Source organism: Xiphophorus hellerii, chromosome 15 (genome assembly GCF_003331165.1).
Source record: "Xiphophorus hellerii strain 12219 chromosome 15, Xiphophorus_hellerii-4.1, whole genome shotgun sequence".
Lineage (NCBI taxonomy): Eukaryota > Metazoa > Chordata > Actinopteri > Cyprinodontiformes > Poeciliidae > Xiphophorus > Xiphophorus hellerii.
The window spans coordinates 8,592,173-8,612,816 of record NC_045686.1 but is presented as its reverse complement, the minus strand read 5'-3'; the positions used below and the strand labels follow the sequence as shown (position 1 = coordinate 8,612,816).

Genomic DNA, 20,644 nt, shown 5'->3' with positions numbered 1-20,644 from the left:
TCATGACATCCACGGGTGATTTAACGGAAGCATTTTAGAAACGATGATGGTGAAATGAAAATATGCAGGTTTGGGGAGAAGTTTTCATCCATATTTAATGTCCCAGTTTGGGTTTTTTAAGATTAAATCTGATCTTTTTCCACTCTATATACAACGAGTAAAATTAGCTGTTCAAGTTTGATTTTATGCTGGGTTTTCTTTAATACACAGTGTCAAAAAATAGATAGAGATTCAAGTTCAAACATATACAGACATCCACTAATATTTGAGAAAATGGATCCAACATTTCATAGCTTTAAAGCAAAAATTGCATTGAAAGTGTCATTATTTACTGAATAATAAGAGTTAAACATTGGACAGACCAATAAATGGCTTCCTGCCTCACTTTGGAAATAAGATCAGAAAATTTAGGATGAGTTTGTGCAATTTTTAGAAAATAACCAAGCTGAAAATAAAAGAACAGCACCTAATAAAACATATTAACAAGAGACTCTAATTCTGGGTATTAGAGTTGGATTATTCAAACTTTATTTTACCCTTAGGCATTTGTACTTTTTCCCTTTATTTATTTATTTTTTTGTGCTGTTTTTTATTTTATTTTATACTGTAAGTGTTGAATGTATATTTTCTAAAAACCCAATAAATGTATTAAGAATTTTTAAAGAAAATGCAGATCATGTTAGGTGTAATGTCAGTCTTCCCTTCAAATAAAGCTTTTCCATTTCTTCTCTCTCAAATTTTTGACTTTTTGACATTGGAGAAAACATAAATAAGATAAATTAATCTGTAAATCTCTGCTTTGTTCCATGGAAAATTACACCTCCATGCGGCTATGTTATTTTTTTCTTCAGTCTACAATGACCTCAGTACTCGGTCGGACAAACGTCCTATCCCACCTAACACCTTCTCTCCTTTTCACACCCATTACGTGGGAACTGCTCTCTTCATTTTGTAATCACATTACAGTAAAAACAGAGCTACTGACCTCTCCATTACAGCGTTTAACATGATCGAGTGACATTTCATTTTACTCCCAGCTCTACCTGGAACAGCTGATTAATAATCTGCATGGATGCACCCAAACGGAGCTCTACATCTATTTATAGCTGCGCCCCGCCTGCTGGTCCTGCTCTCCTTGTTTTGGGTGACATTTATAAAAGTTTGATTGCAGCGATATAAAACATTACATGTCACGCGCTCATGAATCACCGCTGTGATGGATCATTGCTTTAGAGCAAGAGCAGAGCGCCAAAGGAGCAATAATAGGAGGCGACTCCCATTCTTTTCTGAGGTTATGTTTCCATTTCTGACACACACCAGGTGGTAAAACTAATAATCATGAAATATCTCTAACACAACCGAACATTTTGCCTTGTATGATTTGGGTTTGCAGTTTGTACCGATTTGCTTTGACAAGTATGAATTTAGGCACTAAAATGAGAAAGCAGAACTTACTCCTGTGTTGTCCTCTAGGAAGTTTTGGGCTGATTTGTGATTTATAGTTTTCAGGGTACACTGTAAAAAAAAACGGCCTCATTTTACGGTAAAAAACTGGCAGCTGAGTTGCCAGAAGTTTACCGTCTTTATACGGTAAAAGTCTGGCAACCAAAACTGCCATTTTTTTACCGTATTTCTAAAATACGGTAAAATTCTGGCAACCAAAGCTGCCAGTTTTTTACCGTACTTCTAAAATACGGTAAAATTCTGGCAACCACAGCTGCCAGTTTTTTACCGTATTTGCTAAATGCAGGATTTCACCGTATTTTTGAAATACGGTAAAATTCTGGCAACCACAGCTGCCAGTTTTTTACCGTATTTGCTAAATGCAGGATTTTACCGTATTTTTAAAATACGGTAAAATTCTGGCAACCACAGCTGCCAGTTTTTTACCGTATTTTGTAAATGCAGGATTTTACCGTATTTTTAATATACGGTAAAATCCTGGCAACCACAGCTGCCAGTTTTTCACCGTATGTTGTAAATGCAGGATTTTACCGTATTTTTAATATACGGTAAAATTCTGGCAACCACAGCTGCCAGTTTTTCACCGTATGTTGTAAATGCAGGATTTTACCGTATTTTTAATATACGGTAAAATCCTGGCAACCACAGCTGCCAGTTTTTTACCGTATGTTGTAAATGCAGGATTTTACCGTATTTTTAATATACGGTAAAATTCTGGCAACCACAGCTGCCAGTTTTTTACCGTATGTTGTAAATGCAGGATTCTACCGTATTTTTAAAATACGGTAAAATACCGTACTTCCTAAAATATTTTAAAAAAAATAAAATGTGGTTTTGCCGTAGTAAATACGGTCATGCTGACTGAGGCATAATATCTACATGAGTGAAAAACACATCCAGACTGTATGATATATTGACATTTTATTGTAAACCCTCCCCCCCAAAAAAAACTTATGGTAAATTACTGGTCTCTGTTCCTACCAGAATTTTACCATACAAATTATAGTACAACAACCAAGGAAGTGTAACTTGTCAAGCATTTCTATACAGAAAGTTATAAAGAAAATAATTTCTAATTAAACAAAAATACAGATTACGAGTAATCCACTTAAAGAAACAATTTCTATTTAAAAAGTCAAGTTAAAAAAAGAACTGATTCTATTTTATGTCCAGTTTCCTCACGGTATTACTGAGATCTGGAAAACAAAAACAAAACAAACAGTATGTGTCCACATAAGAGATAACATATTGTAGAAGACAAAATGGTGATAAAAGGATTCTTGTTCTGGGTTGAGAGTCACAAGTCGCTGAGATCAGACGTTGCTCAGGATGGTTGTAGTCTTCCCAGTCACAGGTTGAAATTGAGACTCGCATGTTGTCAATCGGGTGTTTCCTCTCTGCTGGAAAACAAAAAGAAAAAGTTAGAAAGATGCACTACATGAACATCTTATTCGCTTAAATGTTTGTTTCACCTTTGTTGACTTGCATATGGACACAGGTACTTCAACCAGGTGGTGTGATCATTTCTGACTGAAAATTCAGTAGTTAAACCTTTGTTTGTTGTCAACAGGTGTGATCCTCTGGTCTGCAACCAGACAAAATACACAAACTAAAAACAAATATAACTGTTTTAGGCAATTTATGAAATAGATACTCACCATTTATCTGAGTCTCATGAAGGCCAATAGGTTGTCTTCAACCATTTATGTAAGTTACATTTCCTGCAAGCTAGCAGAAACAAAGCTGTAAATGTGAACACTTTTCATACAGGCAAACAAATTGATACAGCTGAGACAATTTATGCTAGGTTAGTTTTTCTCAGTCACTTTTGGTGCATTTCTCGAGTCATTGTTGGCATTTACAAAACAGTAAGCGCATTTCTCAAAACAATTTGTAGAAACAGGAAAAATAGCATTTGTTTGCTTTCAAAATCCTTAGTTCAGCTCTTAAAATCCTGTCTGTTAACATATCAGTGACTCAAAATAATAAGTTATAGTCTCTCTATGTACAGATAAGACAGTCAAATCGATTAGTCATGAGAAGAGACTACAAAAGGATCATTTACGCCAGTGTTTCTCAACCCTGGTCCTCAACGCCCCCCTGCTCTGCATGTTTTAGATGTGCCTCTACTCCAGAACAGCTGATTCAAATGATTGGATGACAATCAAGTACTGCAGAAGCTTGTTAATCATCCAGAGATACAATTCAGGTGTGTGGCAGAAGGGAAATACCTAAACCTGCAGGACAGGGTGACGCTGAAGACCAGGATTGAGAAACACTGATTTACGCTTTTGCTATAATTTATTCATGGACCATGCCATGGTGATTCAGAAAGAAAAAGACAGAAATGCAGAGAACAAAAAAAGTAGAAAAGGAGCCACAGGACAATCTCCTCAAGGAAAACTGTACAGTGCTGTAGAAATTACATTACATTTTAATTTCCATAGTCACTTTGTTCCTTAACTCCACTGAGGAATCTTTTTTCCTCAGTGGGGTTAAGGAATGAACAGTAGGGTGGGAGGACCTCCATCAGCATCATGTTGTGGGTCTCAGCCATGTCCTGATGTTGGACTGATGGAAACTGGCAGATGTCCTCAGCCTCTTCTGACTCTTCTTCTGCTTTCCTCCCAACTATTTCCTCCTCAGCCTCACTCCTCTTCTTCTCTCTGGCTGTTCACTCTGCCCAGATACTTGTTCATCAGTTCTCAGACATGTAACATTGTGTTGTGTTCTGACTATATAGAGCATAATGTTGCCAACTGATGGTTCACAAGATGCACCTCCAATCTGTTTCAGAAAACTGGTTGATCGTTGGTTGAGCTAATGGTTCATACACTGACCTGTTAGAGAAACTCAGGACTCACTTGGGAGCAATTTACCAATTCAGGACAGATTTAGAAAATAATAGAATATAAATTAATTAATATATGATTCACATTATGACAACTTTAAGACTTATGCATGTTAAGACTTACACAATGAACTGATGCTATTTTGGAAGTTGAGAATTCAACACAGACACGTTGTTGTCCTGTTGTCCTCATTTTCTGTATACACCCTTTATCCTCCGGGTCAAAATGACCCGTCTTCAATAAACCCCCAATATAAGCAGCTTAATTGAATTTTAAACACCAAATTCTATCTTGTATATTGTCACTCACCACAAAATGTGTGAATACTTGACTTTTCCCTCTCCACTTGAATTTCTATAGCTTAAGAAAAAAAATGTGCAAAATGAGTTTCGAATGCATTTTTATTCATCACAGTGACTAATTTTCTTTTACTTTTCTCCAGTGAACAAGAGGATGTACAATACAAAAATATGAAAAATAACATAACCCATTCAACTAATTGGCACATGTAGGGCAGTATGCAAGTGCACAGCCTTTGCAGATATATTTCTTACACCTGCAGCACACAGTATGTGTTTTACAGTCTGAGGGCAGAACTGACATCTCTTCCTCTTACTTGGCTTAGCTGAGGAAGTGGCTGTGGTAGATGGATCCTCAGGTTGATCAGGAGCTGCTGCACTCTGAATAGCTTTCACAACTGCTGCTGAGGCTTCTGTGTGGGGGACATGCTTCCTTCTTTCAATGAGTGGAGTTACAAGTGCCTTTCCTAGCTGCTCCAGGAACACCCTCTTCTTGTTGTGCTTATGAGACATCCAGGTTGGGTTGATCTCTATCCAAATCACAAAGGCATTGTAGGAGGACACATCAATGATGTTGTGGAAGATGACCAGGGGCCAGCGGGCAGTCATTCTTCTGCAGCTATATGCTCCAATCACCTTATCTAGGTTGTCCACACCTCCTTTGTTTCGGTTTTATTCCAGGATGATGATTGGCTTCCTGTCCTCACGGTCACTAATGTCGCCGTCTTTGTGCAGTGTGCTCAGAAGAACTACATTCTTGTTTTTCTTTGGGAGGTAGGAAACTAGAGTGGTGGTGGGTGTGAAGGCAAACTTTGAGGAGAAGACCTCTCTCTCCTTTGACCCAAGCAGTGCAGGTGGGAGCTCAGGCTTGTTCTTTTGAACTGTACCAACCATGGTGATCTTCCTCTTCAGGAGCTGCTGTCCGAGTTCATAAGAGTTGAAGAAATTGTCACATGTCACATTGTGACCCCTCAGTCCCTCTGTCACATCAAGCACAACTCGCAACCCCTGGTTCTTCTCTGGGCATCCACTGGTTGACTTCCCAGTATAGACTTGCATTTTCCAAGCATAGCTTGATTCAGAAGCCACCCATGACTTGATCCCATATTTTGCTGGCTTGCTGGGCATATACTGCCGGAAAGGACAACAACCTTTGGACAAAAGACATTAGCATCAGTGATTAGTATCAGTGTCACAGAAAACAGTCAAAGAAATCAATAGTGAAAATCACTTTTATTACAAATATGAAAACAGATTACCTCTAAATGGAACCAGTTGCTCATCCACTGTTACATCAGGCTCTGGATTGTAGAGGTAGGGCAACCGCTCCACCCACTTGTCCCATACCTCTCTTATGGCTGCAAGTTTGTCTGTCATACGTCTTGCTGGTCTTGATTCACGGTCATCAAATCGCATCAGTCTTGAGTAGGTGTGAAAGAGTTTGACTGGCATTGTGGCTCGGAAAATTGGCCTTCCACTCTCTGCTCACTTCTGCTACTGATTGATCTGAGACACAACTAAAACTTTGTAACATTTTATGGTTTGTAAATAACTCTGTGACCTTGATTTCAACTCCATTTGCCTCACGGGTCATTTTGACCTGAAGACCATCTTTGTACCTTTTTTTGTACAGCTTACATGGAAATGAGAATAAAAGCAACACTGAACTTTTTCTATTGTCTGGGCCAATCTAGGAAAAGTCTTAAAATCTCAAGTTAAAAAAATTACATTTAGGGGATTTTTTGGGGGGGGGGGGGGTTTAACACAGTGGCGGGTCATTTTGACCCGAGGACAACAGGAGGGTTAACATATTTTGATCAAGACGATAAAAGCAAATTACAATTATAAAAGCATAGAAGTGTACATAACCAGCTACATGATGTACAAAAGCAAAACTTGCAAAACTAATTGTTTTGATGTGCAGAAGTGACACAGTAATTTGAAGATTGAACAGGTAGTTTTAAGAATTTCAATTCTGTTCTGAGAGATGCACCCAAACTGAGAAAAGCTGTAAAATATTAATATTTAAATTCTCTTATCTTCAAATCCTTCAACTGTCATGGACCCAGTGACTTTAGTGCAAGTATTTTGGGTGTGAGAGTCAAGAGGTCAAAGGAAAATATTAAATAATATCTCTGATGCCAAGCTTTATACTTCTAAGTATTACCAAAGTATTGAAACAAAAGCTAACATGTTCTTCAGAGATTTAACTTGCATGCATGAACATTTCACACTCAAAGTAATTCAAATTAATTATTGAACCAAACTTGGAAAAAGTTGCTTCTGCCATTAACAATAACTTTAAGCACATGTAGTCTGAAGTAGACCAGAAATATAATCTATGCAGCCGTTCCTACAGAAACATTAATGGAAGTGTTGCATCTGTGAAGATTAAATGTTCCATATAGTAAAAATATCTAGCTGCAGTGCATGTACATAAACAGCATGGCTCAGAAACTACACATTTCTTTGTCAGTTGGTTAAAGTTAGCTAACTTCAGTTGAAACCGTGAAAGGGACTCACCTGTGATGTGTTGCCCTTCTCCTCCTGAACGTGCAAAAATAGCAGAAATTTGATTTCAAAGACAGTAGCAGCATCTTGACAAGGACCAGGCCTACTGGGCTCTCAGCACCCTAGTTAGCAACCTTAGTTAGCACAGTGACTTTACTGTGTTGAGTTCAGGACACCACTACAGGAACAGAGTTAAAAGAATCTTGCTGCTGATGCTGAAGGATCAAGCAGCAATGCAAACTAGATAATTATTTGTTTACATGACAAATAACAGTCTCCATTTACTGTAAACCCTACTATTTATCACAATAACAAAATGAAAAACTCTCTAGACCAGGGGTCCCCAAACTACGGCCTGCGTCATTTGGTCTGGCAATGCCGGATCTGGCCCGCCTCCTCATACCAGAGAGCATTCAGTGTATTTTTTCATATATTGTATTTTCTGGTTTGTGGATTTCTCTTCAACCACCAGGGGGCTCTTGAGCAGATGTTAAACTAACTTTCCCTCAAATATATACTAGTCAGTCCCAGTCACCGTTTCACTCACGGTTTTTTCCATTTCCATTCTGGGTAAAAATCTATCTAAAAGCGACCGCGAATGTGTCGTAGTCAGCAACCCCCCCCCCCCCCCCCCCCCCCGTCGACAGTTTCAAAGACAGAACAGCCCCCCCCCCCCCCCCGCCGACAATAAGTTTCTAAGGTATCTTTCTCCAAAAACTAAGACCGGCCCCCGAGCAGAGAAAGGAACAGCTATGTGGCCCTCGCAGGAAAAAGTTTGGGGACCCCTGCTCTAGACTATTCTCTACTAATAGCACAATATTTAAAACCAAGTGTGGGATTTGTGAAACTTCAATGATGGGTGACTTTACAACTTGTATGATTTTGGATAACACTAGAATTGTTCTTTATTGAAGTTTCACAAATCAGATAAAGGTTTTACAAATCCCACACTTGGTTCTAAATATTCTGATATGAGTTGAGAATAATCTAGTCCAGATTTGAAGAGTCTAGGTGTTGTAGTTTTTTAGCTAGAGTAAATTAAAGATGCTGATTGCAGTGAAAAATTAGGTGGAATTGCCCTTTAGCCATTTCCCAAATTGGAAGCAGCAATTGGAAACCAACTTCAGCTTCATTCAAGCAAGAGGGGCTAACATACAGTTCTCTTAATGTTAATGATCAAATGCTCTCATAAATGATGGTGGCGTTGGCTGTAGGAGTTTGCTTTGCAATCGGTGGATCGCCAGATCGATGCCTGGTCTACTGCTGAGATTTCAGTTTGGTGTATTAAAGGCATTATTAAAAAAGAAACCAAAATATCACACCAGCATTCTGTTCTTTGTAAAAAATTATTTTGCAGTCTTGTTTACGCTTTTACATTGTAGATCTAAACATCAGCAAAATTTGTAATTTTGGCTGATTGCTACTGTTAAGTTTAGGGTAATTAACTGCTGGCAATATTACAATTTTTTAAGAACTTTACAATTACTTATATTTTTACACTATATTTCTGTATTTTCTACATTCGTGACTGTCACAATTATTTAGGATATATGTTTATTCAGTTATGATAATGCCATGTATTTTCTACGGCAGTATAATGCTGTGAATATTCTGGTCAGTAACTGCTGGCATTTTACAATTTTTTACCGTAAATTTACTGACTTACAGTGCAATTTTGTATGGGTTTCAATGATTGTCATATTTATTGATAGCCAAAAGAATCATTAGTTGCAGTCCTGGCTGAGATATTAATGGAGCATCTAAATTAAATGAATCTACAATTTTAAAATAAATAATACAAGTCACTCTTCTCTCATTTTACTGAACTAAAGGAACAGCCTCTCACAATGATGGAAACAAAAGTAGCTGTTGTCTTGAACTTGTCTACATATTCAGGCATTTATAATTACCGCAAAACATACAGCAAGCCTGTTAAAATAAATTCAATAGATCCTAAAACTAAGAAATATGAAAACTAAATGTAAATTCTATCCATCCAGATTGCAAACCATATTCTTGCAGTGAAATTTGTATTCTGCTCTATAAGTGGTGTGTAAGAAATCAGAATTTACATTTCTGCTGGACTATTATGTCCATTTTAATATGTCCCTCTCCATTCATGATCTGCGATTTCAGAGATTAGGGTAAGGACCCTTGGGTTCACTGACACGTTCTTCTTATTCTTCTTGGTTTCAACTTTTGTCCCCCGGTCTGGATTGATGTTTAGGAAGCACCTATTCAATACATGAAAATCAACCACTGTAATGAAATATGACTTCATCTAAATGAGGGAAGGAAAACAAAAGAATATTACCTCTGAATGAAATCAAGTGTGGAGGCCAGATGAGTCGGATAATGAATGTTGAAGCAAAAGTAACTTGCTAACATTAGACATATAGCGGATGTGAAGGTTGGTATTTGGTCATTCACAACATTGCCGTCAATGCCAAGCATAAAATTCTTGGAAGTATAACAGGAGGTTCCTGACAAAAAATATTCCAGAAAACAATTAGTCTTATACAAACTTTAACCAGTGTAATATTTCTTTCTTAAAATTACTCAGTGAATATTCATATTTACTTACCACATACAATCAAGCATGGTGTGACAGGCAAGTTGTCCACTTTTACTTCTCCTGCTAGGCATGTCTCATCTACATAGTGGAAGAGGGTTTCCTCTTTGTCATTGAAATGAGACAGAAGGAGGAGGACAAGATCTTTCAACTCTTTAGAGCAGCCCTGGACCTGTCCTCTCAGAATATCCAGGTTTCGGACAGTTTGAAGAACTCGTTTAATTTTGTGGGCCGAGACAGTCCTTAAGTAGTCCAGAAGTCTTTTACCCTTTTTTTCGAGATTTTTATGGAAAGTCTCTAGTAGATTTACTCCAGTAAGCTCCTGGAAGTGGATCGTCATACCAATTTCCTGAAACAGGAAGGGCCACTCCTTCACCATAATTTGTAGGTCTTTTCCCTGGTTTATTTCTTTCCTTTGAGTGTAGTAGGTTCTCTGCATAAGATCTCTTATCTCGTCCGAATTTAAGTTATTTTCTTCACTTAGCATTTTCAATTTGACTTTTTTCTCTTTCTGTGTCTCTGCTGTCTCCTGGATTGGCATGACTTCCATGTCCCACTTTATACAACCGTAAATGTCCTGAACAGCTGCATTTTGCTCTGGTGGGACTGTGCCATCTTCATCTAACATGTTTTTACGCTTCCTTATTTTTGGTTTTGAAACCCGTCTCAAATTTTCTATACGATTTTGTAGTTGCTTGACGAGTGAATAATACCCTGGGCCCACTATATCACCTTCAATAATATCTTGGAGTGAAAGTGGATATTTTGCTATCAATTTTTTCGCCACTTCTGTGGTTTCTTGCTTGCGAGGAGAAGCACACACCTCCATCATTGAAGCAACAACAATCCGAATCATTTCTCTTCGAAGGTGGGGTTTCGGCCTTGCCTCATTCTCAAAACACTCAATCAAGTTCTCTGGAAACCTGTTCCAAGGAATTTGAAAAGTGTCAACCCAATCTACTGGCGTGGAATGTATAGAAAATGAAGAGGCAGACGATGTGCTGGTTGTAGAAGGAGATGACAACGACAGAGATGGCTCACTGGAAATTCCACTGGTCTGTGCTATATGATAAAAGGTATATAGTAATGAACAAAAGGTAAAGATAGGCTGCTATATCTCTGTAATAATGTACCTACTGGTTTGTTTCGAAGCTTTCAGTAACTTCCTTGCTTGAATTGGTGTTAGTACAGATCTCAGATCATTTTCATTAATATACTGAAAATCTTCATTGGTCTCCACCCCCAAAGATTCTAGTGTGTCCTCCAAAGTCTGTAGAGTTGAGACTGGGAGATCTGCCAACCCCTCATAAATAACCCTGCGTGTGAGGCTTCGGGAGTCATCATCCATATCTGAGAACAAAACAGTTAAAGAACTCCAGTTAACACAAAAATAACAACCTAAGACTTCTTCCAAAACATCATTAGTATGGCGGTGTCCAAACCTTCTGTCCTAAGGTGCAAAATATTGAAGTTGAAAGAAGTGAAGGGCCAAAGAAAAAAAGTGATAGAAAAAAAGAGGCTAAAAAGAAAAACTAATCAGTTTTTCTTACTCAACTGAGAAAAAGTGATCCACTATGGACATTTTAAAGGTCTCCAAAATTGAATAAATTCATTCAAAGTAAATCTGGGTGCAGCAGGGCTTGCTGGATACATGTGGTCCTCACAAGAGAATGCAAAAAGTTTTGATACTTTAAACTTTTAAATGTGTAGGCAATGTTTTGTGGTAATAGTTAATGTTTTCTGCATTCATTTTGCCTTAATTAAAACTAAAGACTCCATCAGTCATGCTGGATTAGTAAAACTGTTTCATTAGGGGATTATCGTCATTGGCAAAAGATAAAAGAAAAGAAAAACAGTCAAAAGGCTGCAAATGGGTCCTGGACTTAACTTTTCAAAACCCCGGTTTAATGTGACAGCACACTGTGTTTCAGTGGAACCATTTTGTTTCCATTCTTTATGTAAGATGGTAATGGATAGAAATCTATCAAGTCACAGATGTTTAGACACTGCATCTTTTCATCATCTTTCCTAACAGAGTACATGTGATACTCGGGAAGGAATTCTGCTATATACACCGAGACCAGAACATGGACAGTTTCATTATTTATCAATATAAGCTGTAGTTCACCAAACTCCACTGCCTCCATGCTCCCTGTTACAAGAAATTGGCCTTTTTTGTAAGACGTTCCCTTGTAGAGTATTTCAAATGAGACATTTGTGTTGGTCTCAGTGAAGTCAAACTGCCTAACTGCATCTTGAATTGATTTACTGTATAATGTTGAGTAAAAAGGAGAACCAGACTTAATCTGTAAGATAGTCTGACCGCTTTGGCCTGCTGAAACATAAGCCTGCAACATCTGATGTCTTTCAGAGAGGGTGAGGCAGAGATTTTTGAAATTCTTCAAATGTCTAGCACACCTCTTGAAATAACTGTGCTTACTTTCAAAACGCATTGTCCATAGTCTAATCAAGGGTCCAAATTTTATAATCAGAGCTGGATAGTGGCGTAAATAATGGTGCTTTGGTTTTAGATTACATTGTGGGAAAAGCGCTTTTCTTGTCTCCAAATACTCTTGAATAACAACGTCAAGATATGCAATCTGAGCCAAAGAAATTTTCTGAGCACATATCAACTCTACAGTATCTTTCAGCTGGAGAGTCAACTGCCACACATCATCTGCTGTATCTTGTACTTTGTCGCCAATAATGAGGGGCAACAGCCTTAGAAGGTTCCAGTTCTGCGTAGCCTGTCCTGAGAGCTTTGCTGCGTTATAAGTGACTTCACACGGCTTCGAGGAGGCATCAGAGTCACAATATTTGAACTGTTTAATGCGCCTGTTCAAAGTGGAGTAAGTGAACCATCCCTTTTTCTTAATTAAATATTTCAGGTACAATGCCAGGTCATAAGATACAATTCCCTCAAAGAGGTCATGACCTAGACAAGGAGGTAAACCTGGAAGACAGACATGAAAGTATTTCAAAGAATTAAATATTGACCTGAACTTTACACCTTCTACGTCCGGTTCCTCAGCTGTCTGGAGTTCATCAAGAGCAGAGTTGTACCTGTCAATAGTGCGGAGTGGTCCACACACATTTGGGTCCTCACCCTGAAATTCTGATCGGGTTATTAAGCAGTATCTGCAGAAATGCTGTGTGCGACTGAAATTTTCAGAGAACCCACCAATGCAATGTGAGCCTAGATTATCTCCAGCAATGCAAAATACAGTTCCTTTAACTACCGTTTCATCAACCATTACAATCCCATTTTCCTCCAACAGCCTCAGGTCTTCTAGTAACTCAGAAAGAACTTTAGAATGCCCAAATTCCTTGAAATCTTTTTCCTTGCACAATAAAACCAGTGACATGTGGTCTGTGTCAGACCGTACATGAAGTGGCAAGTTGGCAACAGACACATACACGGCTAATATCTTATGTCTCGTCTTTGCTGAGCCTAAAGGATTAACCACTTCAAATGCATCTTGGTACAGTATTAGCTTGAGACATGATGGATTCTCCACAAAAAAGTTGTTGAATTTGTATATCTGACCATCATTAATGTCACTTAAAATGTCTGAAGGAGACTCAGACGTGTGCTGCCTTGATTTCTTCCACAGATCAGACTCCAACAAACATTTCAAAGTCTTCCTCAGAGGAACATAGTAGGCAAACCTATCTGTTCTGTTTTCATCTCTTCCTAAAAATATTTTCTTAGGCTCAACATAGTTGAAGTTTTTTTTGAAGGTTTGCACTCTTGAGTGTGCTGTCCTCATCGGCCCAGTATGGCATATAGAGAATAGATCAGATCCCTTGACAGACTCACAAATGTTGGTGATGTCTTCATCTGATAATGGTGTCTCATTTTTTAGCAGTGACCAAAGTTTGCTCAAACAGTATGTCTGGCCCAACTCGTGTATATTTTGTATCTCCTCAACAATATTCTGGATGGTTGAAGCTGGTAATAGAAACTGCCCTTGCAATTTCAAGTAAAATAGAGAGACATTTCTAAAAAAAAGATCACTGAAATCCTCAGTAATATCATTATCACTTTCATTTGGAGCTGTCTGTAAAATAATCTCATTTCCTTGCGACTCGATGTTATCTGGATCATTGTGAACAGATAATGACTGAGAACCAGAACATTTGTATGAGTCATGGATATTATCTGCAAGATCTCTGTGTTTCCGGGAAATGTGGGCAGTAAACGAGGACTTCACATGAAAAACTTTTTTGCATCCTCTGAAAGGACAATTCACAACACGCCCTTCCACAATATGATGCTTCAAGTGAGCTATTAGAGCCTTAGTAGTTTGACACTGGTGGTCACACAATGCCAACGAGCATTTAAAGTCGGTAACAACCGTTCCGACGCTACTAGGACCAGAGGTGTTGTGTTTCCGATAAAAATGAGCCTTCAACGCTTCATAACGCAAGAACGTGTCTTTGCAACCAGCAGCAGCGCATTTAAATAAACATCGCGGCTCATTTCGATGTAGCTTACAATGAAGTAAATAAAGTCTTAATGTTTTAGCCAAATTGCCACAGAAATTGCAAGTAAACATTTCCTTTGTAGATTAGTAAATTAGGGTTTAATCGGAGCAGGTCCTTACCTGGAAACGGCACGGGGCAGAACCTGAGAGGTGTCTTATTCCCTTTGAGTACGACAGAGAGCAGCGGTTTTCTGCTCCGGAAGTGGCAGAAACGTGATTTATCTCTTATATATTTATTTATTTAATAGGTTATTTCAATATGCTGTGCTATTTTAACTTTTAATAATATGTATTTCATTTCGTAATAAAAATAAAATGAAATATATTTTAATTATTTTTTTCAGCACTGTTAACTTGCGTTTGGAACATGCGCACTTCACAAAAGACCCCGTTTAAGAAAGTGGGAGGGGTGGAAATTCTAAGGAAGTTAATAAGGGTAAACACAGTTGCGCAACCACACATTTTTCAGGTGGACGCGAAAACATAAATCGGCGCCCCACCCCCGTCAGAGGAAGGAGCGCTGTCTTGGGGGGCGGGGTGAAGGAGCGATGCTCACTCGCTCAACCCCCCCAGCCCCGAGGCAACGATACGTTCTCATTGTATGAAGAGGGTTACAATTAGATGTTTTGGAATTCTCGGGCTATTATATTTTCAAATCTTATTGTTTTTCACCAGTTTTTTTCCGTTTTATCTATAATTTCAGCCCTCACACCAGTCATTAATACAAGGACATTTGTGCTGCACTTCACTTTAATGCCAACAGGATCCTGTCAGGTGCTAATGTACAGGAGATGTGCCAAGTAGTTGGATCTGAATCTTTCACTCGAGTTGAAGGAAAATAGCACACTGGTGCTTGTCTGCACTTCTCCTTCAGAATACCTGGGTTCGATCGTCGGCACGTGGTCAAGATTAAATCTCTTCTGTTTTTGTCCTATGTTCTTGGTATTAAAGACAACTACGTCCTTATGTAAATTATATTCCGGACCTTTTTAGACAAGAGACCTCCCACCGTCAGACTGCATCATAACTAAACCGCAGTTAACATATCAAGCAACTTGGGTAATCGATTGCAACCGCTGTCCCGCTTGTGCTTAAATACTCAACAGAAAATGGAGAACTCTGTGTTTATGTAAGGATTGACGGTACATGTAAATTCTGTTAGTGGTGTAATATTTACGCACGATTTGATTGTTTTGAACGACACATTTTCATGGACACTAGGACTCAAGTCTCAGTGAGTGTAATGCTCTTCACACACTGTAGCTGCTATTATTCTATTTCTTTTTATTTAATCGGCGAATGAACAAAACACTGCGTATGGTCCTTACTCTGTTTATAAAACATGTCATGGGGACACATGAAGATGAGTGGGGAGGAGCGATCTTGTACGGGTGACGTCACTCAGAAACGATTCTCTGTTAGCCTAAACATGCAGTACCCTTGCGGTGGCTCAGAAGTAACACACAACAGAGAAGGTTCTTGACGCTGTAGTCACAGGTTCGAGTTTAGGTCTCACCACCCAAGATGCATGTCTTCACCCTCCCTCATTACCATTTACTGGTCCTATCAGACCACGTTCAATGAACGGTCACTAGAGCTTCTATTTATCTTAGAAATGTTGACTAGAACAGGATTCCCGAGGTAGGGAGTCGAAAGATGAAAATCATTGTGATGTGACCCCTGAAAGATATGGACAGTGGCGCAAAAAGTGGGTATGCAGTGTATGCAACGCATAGGGGCGCAGCATCCACCTGAATAATGTGCAGTTGCGCCACTGGGTATGGAGAACCTTATGAGTAAAAAGAGAAAGCTTGAATGAATAACTATGAATAAATATATTAATATTTCCCAATAAATGATTAAATAATGAAAGCAATTATTTTGCTAAGCAACTGTGTTGCATTGTTTTAAAATGCTTATGATTGAGTCACCCTATAACTATTTACTAAATACAATATATAGATTTATAAGCAGAACATTTTGAGAACCCCTGCACTACAAGTCAATAGAAGAGAGTAATATATTTTAAGATGTATTTGTAGAAATCAATTATTGTAATGTAGTTCTATGCAACATTTTGCTGATTAACTTCAACAAACTTTGTAATTTGGGAAATTAGTACCATTGATTATTAATTACTGGTAAAGAATACAATTTTTCTATGGATTTTACCATTTCTATTATTTTTACAATCCTTTTTTTTATTGCTCATGACTGTCAAAAATTCATGATATATATGTGTATTGACTTACGGTAGTTCCATGTAATTTCTACGGTAATGCAATGTTTTTGGATACGACGGTCAAAAACTGTTGGTCTTTTACCATTTCTTACCATAAATTTACTGCCTTTCTTTGCAGTTTCGACTTACGGTAGTTCCATGTAATTTCTACGGTAATGCAATGTTTTTGGGTACGACGGTCAAACACTGTTGGTCTTTTACCATTTCTTACCGTAAATTTACTGACTTTCTTTGCAGTTTCGACTTACGGTAGTTCCATGTAATTTCTACGGTAATGCAATGTTTTTGGATACGACGGTCAAAAACTGTTGGTTTTTTACAGTTTTTTACCGTAAATTTACTGACTTTTTTTACAGTGCAGTTATGGAGGATCTTCCAGACGTTTCCTGATATTTCAGAGATGTTAGAAAAACTTACGATGCTGAAAACTCAATTCTAGTTTGGAGAAAGTGTCTGCTTTTTACCTCGATGAAGTAAAATAATGATTTTGTGTTCAAACTTCAGCTGGTTGTTTGGCAGCCAGATAAGAAGCACAAAGTTTGTCCTCATCAGTCTGACCCGATGGGTGGAGGCTCCAACAGCCTGCAGGTTGCCTCCAGACGCCGACCCGTCACTGACGGCGTTTCCCTCCTGATGGTCCGGTCGACCCGGTTCTACTGAAACCAGAGCTCCACCATCTGTTCCACCTCCAGCTGCTGTGGTTCTCTTGAGTCAAACCAACCTGTTCCCCTCCTGGCCTGTGGGGGCGCTGCACCAAGAACCACTGAAGGAAACGACACAAAAACCTCTGAAGACACTGAGAGCAACTTCCTTCTTCACCAGATGAAAACAAGATGGAGGCGTCAGATTTTAGCGTTGGAGGATTTCTCTTTAGTCTTTGGCTGAAGACCAGGAGCCATTTCTAGGCTAGGCTAGCACGTTAGCTTGGGTTGTATTTACCCAGAATCCCCTGTCCTGTAGTCCACTTCCTGATTTTGGAGCGGTCTCCGGTCCGCTGGGCATTCAGATTCAAACCAAACAGAGTTCACTTCAACCGAACCCAGACCGATGTTTGGAGGAGCAGAGGTCAAAGGTCGATTAGCGTTCACACCTCACCAACCGGACCGGAGTTTGACTAGTCAGATGGACCAGAGTCGGATTAAAGCGGACTGAACTGGGCTGGCGGGAATGAAGCCTTAGTTCCTGTCCAGCTGTCACGCAAAAAAGGAAGTAGCGGTTGCTAACTAGCATGGAGCAAATCTCAGAAACCTGGAGGGAGAATCCTCCCCTCCCAGCTGGAGGTTTGGACTAAAGGTCCTGGGTTTGAATCCCAGGCTGATGGCGTTAGCATGCTGTCTCTGTGTGTGTGACCGGACTCCATCATGGCCGCGGTCCTGGTCGGTTAGTCCTGCAGATTGAATAAATATCCAGATGCTTCAGCTGCACGTGGGCATCCTGCTGCCCCTGGGGGCCGCCGCTTCATCAGCGCTAACAAGGCGCCATGTTCCTCCCTGACAGATGTGGATGTTTGTCTTTATTTACGCTAATCAGGCTTTAGTGGATTTACAGGACGAGACCCGGCTACAGGTTGACGTTCCCTCCTCCCGCTGCTTCGCCAAACAATCATTTATTATGAATTTTAATCACTAAGCTCCTGTTAGTCTTCACGCTTCATGGTGGAAAGTTGATCAAAGAGACTTGAAAGAGGAACAAACCTGGCTGTGTCTCACATTGGGGGGTTTAGCTGCTTTTTGCTCATTCTGCCGGTTTGTGATCCGGCTCTTCTGCCGCTCTGGCTGCTAATTGAAGCCGTCAGATCCCTGACACTCCACGGCGAGCTGAGAGAATGCGAGCAGACAGAAGCTGGCTGATCAAACGCTTTGCGTCATCTCTTTCTGCCGCAGTCAGAAGATGCACTCCAACATCAGAGGCATCAGACGGCAGTCGAGCTCAGAGACGGAGAGTCGGCCTGTTTGTCTCACAGGAACCCGGAGAGACCAGAGACAAAGTGGCTGATTGTTTCTACGCCGCCGAGAGGAGAGATCTTAATCAGAACAAGACTTCCTCTCTGAGGTGAAGATCACCTTCCTGCCGGAGAAACCGGGTTCACCTGCAGAACCTTCCAGATGTTTCAGCAGCAGGAAGACTCTCCACCCATCCCGATGAAGACGGACTCCAGATCTCTCCCAGTTCCAACCAGCAGGAGGATTCCCAGCATGTAGTTCTGTCTGTGGGTGGGCGGGTTCTCTCTGGGCGCTCCAGCTTCCTCCCAGTCATGAATGCTGGTCTAACTGGTTTCTGTAGGTCAGTCTGAGGTCAGAGAGTCTGTGGGGTCCTGTGACGGACGGACGGACGGATTATTCCCACATCTACAGTCGGGTCGAGCCAACATCAACCCAGCTGGTCTGAGCAGTGAACCGGACCGGATCCGTCCATCAGTCTGGAAACTGCTGCTTTCTGCCGAACCGCCAGATCACAGAGCGGAGAGACGTCACTGAGGCTCCGCTCACACCGAGCCGCTAGACACATTTTCAGATGCTAACTGGGAAAAAGTTCCAAGTTTTAACGGCACTGAGTCAGCTGTAGGTGTTATACCAGGCCACTAGATGGCGCTGGGATTTTGGCACGTCATCGAAAGCGCTTTAGTCCCTAAGCTTCCACCTCACAGTAAACAGTAACCCATTTCACAAATGAAGCGCTCATGTAACACATATTTATCAGAAATTATGTAAAACCAAACAAGTTCAACAGCAAAACGCAGCACAACGAGATCCGCCGTTGTTTTTGTTCATCTGTTGCACGAGTAGAGAAACCCTACAGCTGTGCGTTCTGCGCTCTCACATTGGCGCAGTACTTCACACCTCCACTGGGGGGCGTATCAGAACACTTGAGAATGTGTCGGTGTGAGACTTTGGTCACTGGTGTCGTGTAAACGAGCGACTGGATCGGTGACAAACCGTTACAGTTCAGATGAAGAGCGGCGCCGTGTGAACGGGTCTGAGCGCCGAGCCCGTTCAGAACCTGAATGAAGTTCCTGCGCTCTGGTTCCGTCATGTTCACCAGCAGATCAAACTGAAGGCCCCCTCCGCCTCTGCTGCTCCCTATTTTACAGCCCAGATGAATATTTCAGCTTCAGCTTCAAATTCTACATTGCATGAATTTTAGCTGTGGAACTGTTTATGAATGTAAGTTTAGTTTTTAGTAAAAATGTTTGTTTTAACGTTAGCGATGCTGAGGAGCCGCAGCCTGAATAACGCAGCGCTGCAGCGTGAGAACCGGGCCGGTCCGGCCGGCGCCGAGGTCCCGGAGCGGCGGGACAGAGGAAAACAATCAGCTCCCGCTACTACGGGCTCATTTATTCATGAAGCGGCCTGGGGGCGGAGCAGAACGTCCTGCTGTGATACTACACGGCCTCTTCTGGCTGGAAATGAGACAATAAGGGCTGCGTGCGCCGCTGGAGGCTCGCTGATGCTTCCGTGATAATTGAGAGGGAGAACATCAATGTCTGAGTGGGCGATCAATGGCTGTTCAAGCCTGAGTGGTTTCTTCTCAGAAAATCCGACTTTATAACTGTGGCAGTATGCCCTGTGGGCTCTGAACGCACCACACAAGTGCCTGACTTTAATTGGTTGTAGCGCTGTCTGTATATAAAGGGCCCTCCCTCACCTGGTAGACAACACGTTCTCCTTCCGGTTCAGACTTCACTGTTTACTGGCGCTATACGACTGACGCGCTTAATACATTGATTGCTGTTCAAGCCTTCTTCTGGTAAGAAGCTTCTCACACCTTTAATATCTGTAAGTCTAGCTTTAGCTCAGCTTTACTTGTAACATCTAGGTGACTTGTACCAGCTGACTGCTTCTTCTCCCTGCCAGAGGCATAAGGCATCAAGCTCAGTGGTAAGCGAAAGCTCATTTTACGTATGCTTCCAGATTCTATTTTTGACATGTATGTTTGATAGACGCTGCTGTTTGTCCTTGGCCGGCTGCTTGCCCGTACTCTGTTGTCCCTGGTTGACGGTCCGTCCGCCTGTGACCTGGTTATTCGTCGTCGGCTGACGGCGGCCTACCCGTCGCCCTGGTTGTCGGCTTCATACCCGCTGTCCTGGTCGGCGTAAGCTGGCTTTTGACTCTCGTCCAGTGTGGCTGATTCAGGCTGGTTTATGACCAGCTCGTCCTGATCCCTCTGGTGCCGCTCTGGCTGGCGTTTGCTGTGGCGCGGCGGTTCGTCTCAGGACG

At 40.8% G+C, this 20,644-nt stretch overlaps 2 protein-coding genes across 3 annotated transcripts in view; one reads left to right on the top strand and one right to left on the bottom strand.

Annotated features, from left to right (window-relative positions):
* enpp1 (ectonucleotide pyrophosphatase/phosphodiesterase 1) overlaps positions 1-20,644 on the top strand; it is a gene marked incomplete at its 5' end in the record, with an annotated part of 381,118 nt that overhangs the window by 154,769 nt on the left and 205,705 nt on the right. The gene's annotated exons all lie outside the window — the stretch shown is intronic.
* Positions 8,805-14,299, bottom strand: LOC116733849 (uncharacterized). 2 transcript variants are annotated; one of them, XM_032584731.1, is made up of 5 exons: positions 12,696-14,299; positions 10,836-11,048; positions 9,711-10,760; positions 9,441-9,609; positions 8,805-9,360 (listed from the first exon to the last, which is right to left on the bottom strand). In XM_032584731.1, the coding sequence occupies exons 2-5, from the start codon at positions 11,044-11,046 to the stop codon at positions 9,225-9,227; spliced, it is 1,566 nt and encodes a 521-aa protein (XP_032440622.1). In that variant the 5' UTR covers positions 11,047-11,048; positions 12,696-14,299; the 3' UTR covers positions 8,805-9,224. The 2 variants fall into 2 exon arrangements, with proteins under 2 accessions (XP_032440622.1, XP_032440623.1); XM_032584732.1 differs by lacking the exon at positions 12,696-14,299 and adding an exon at positions 11,141-12,664.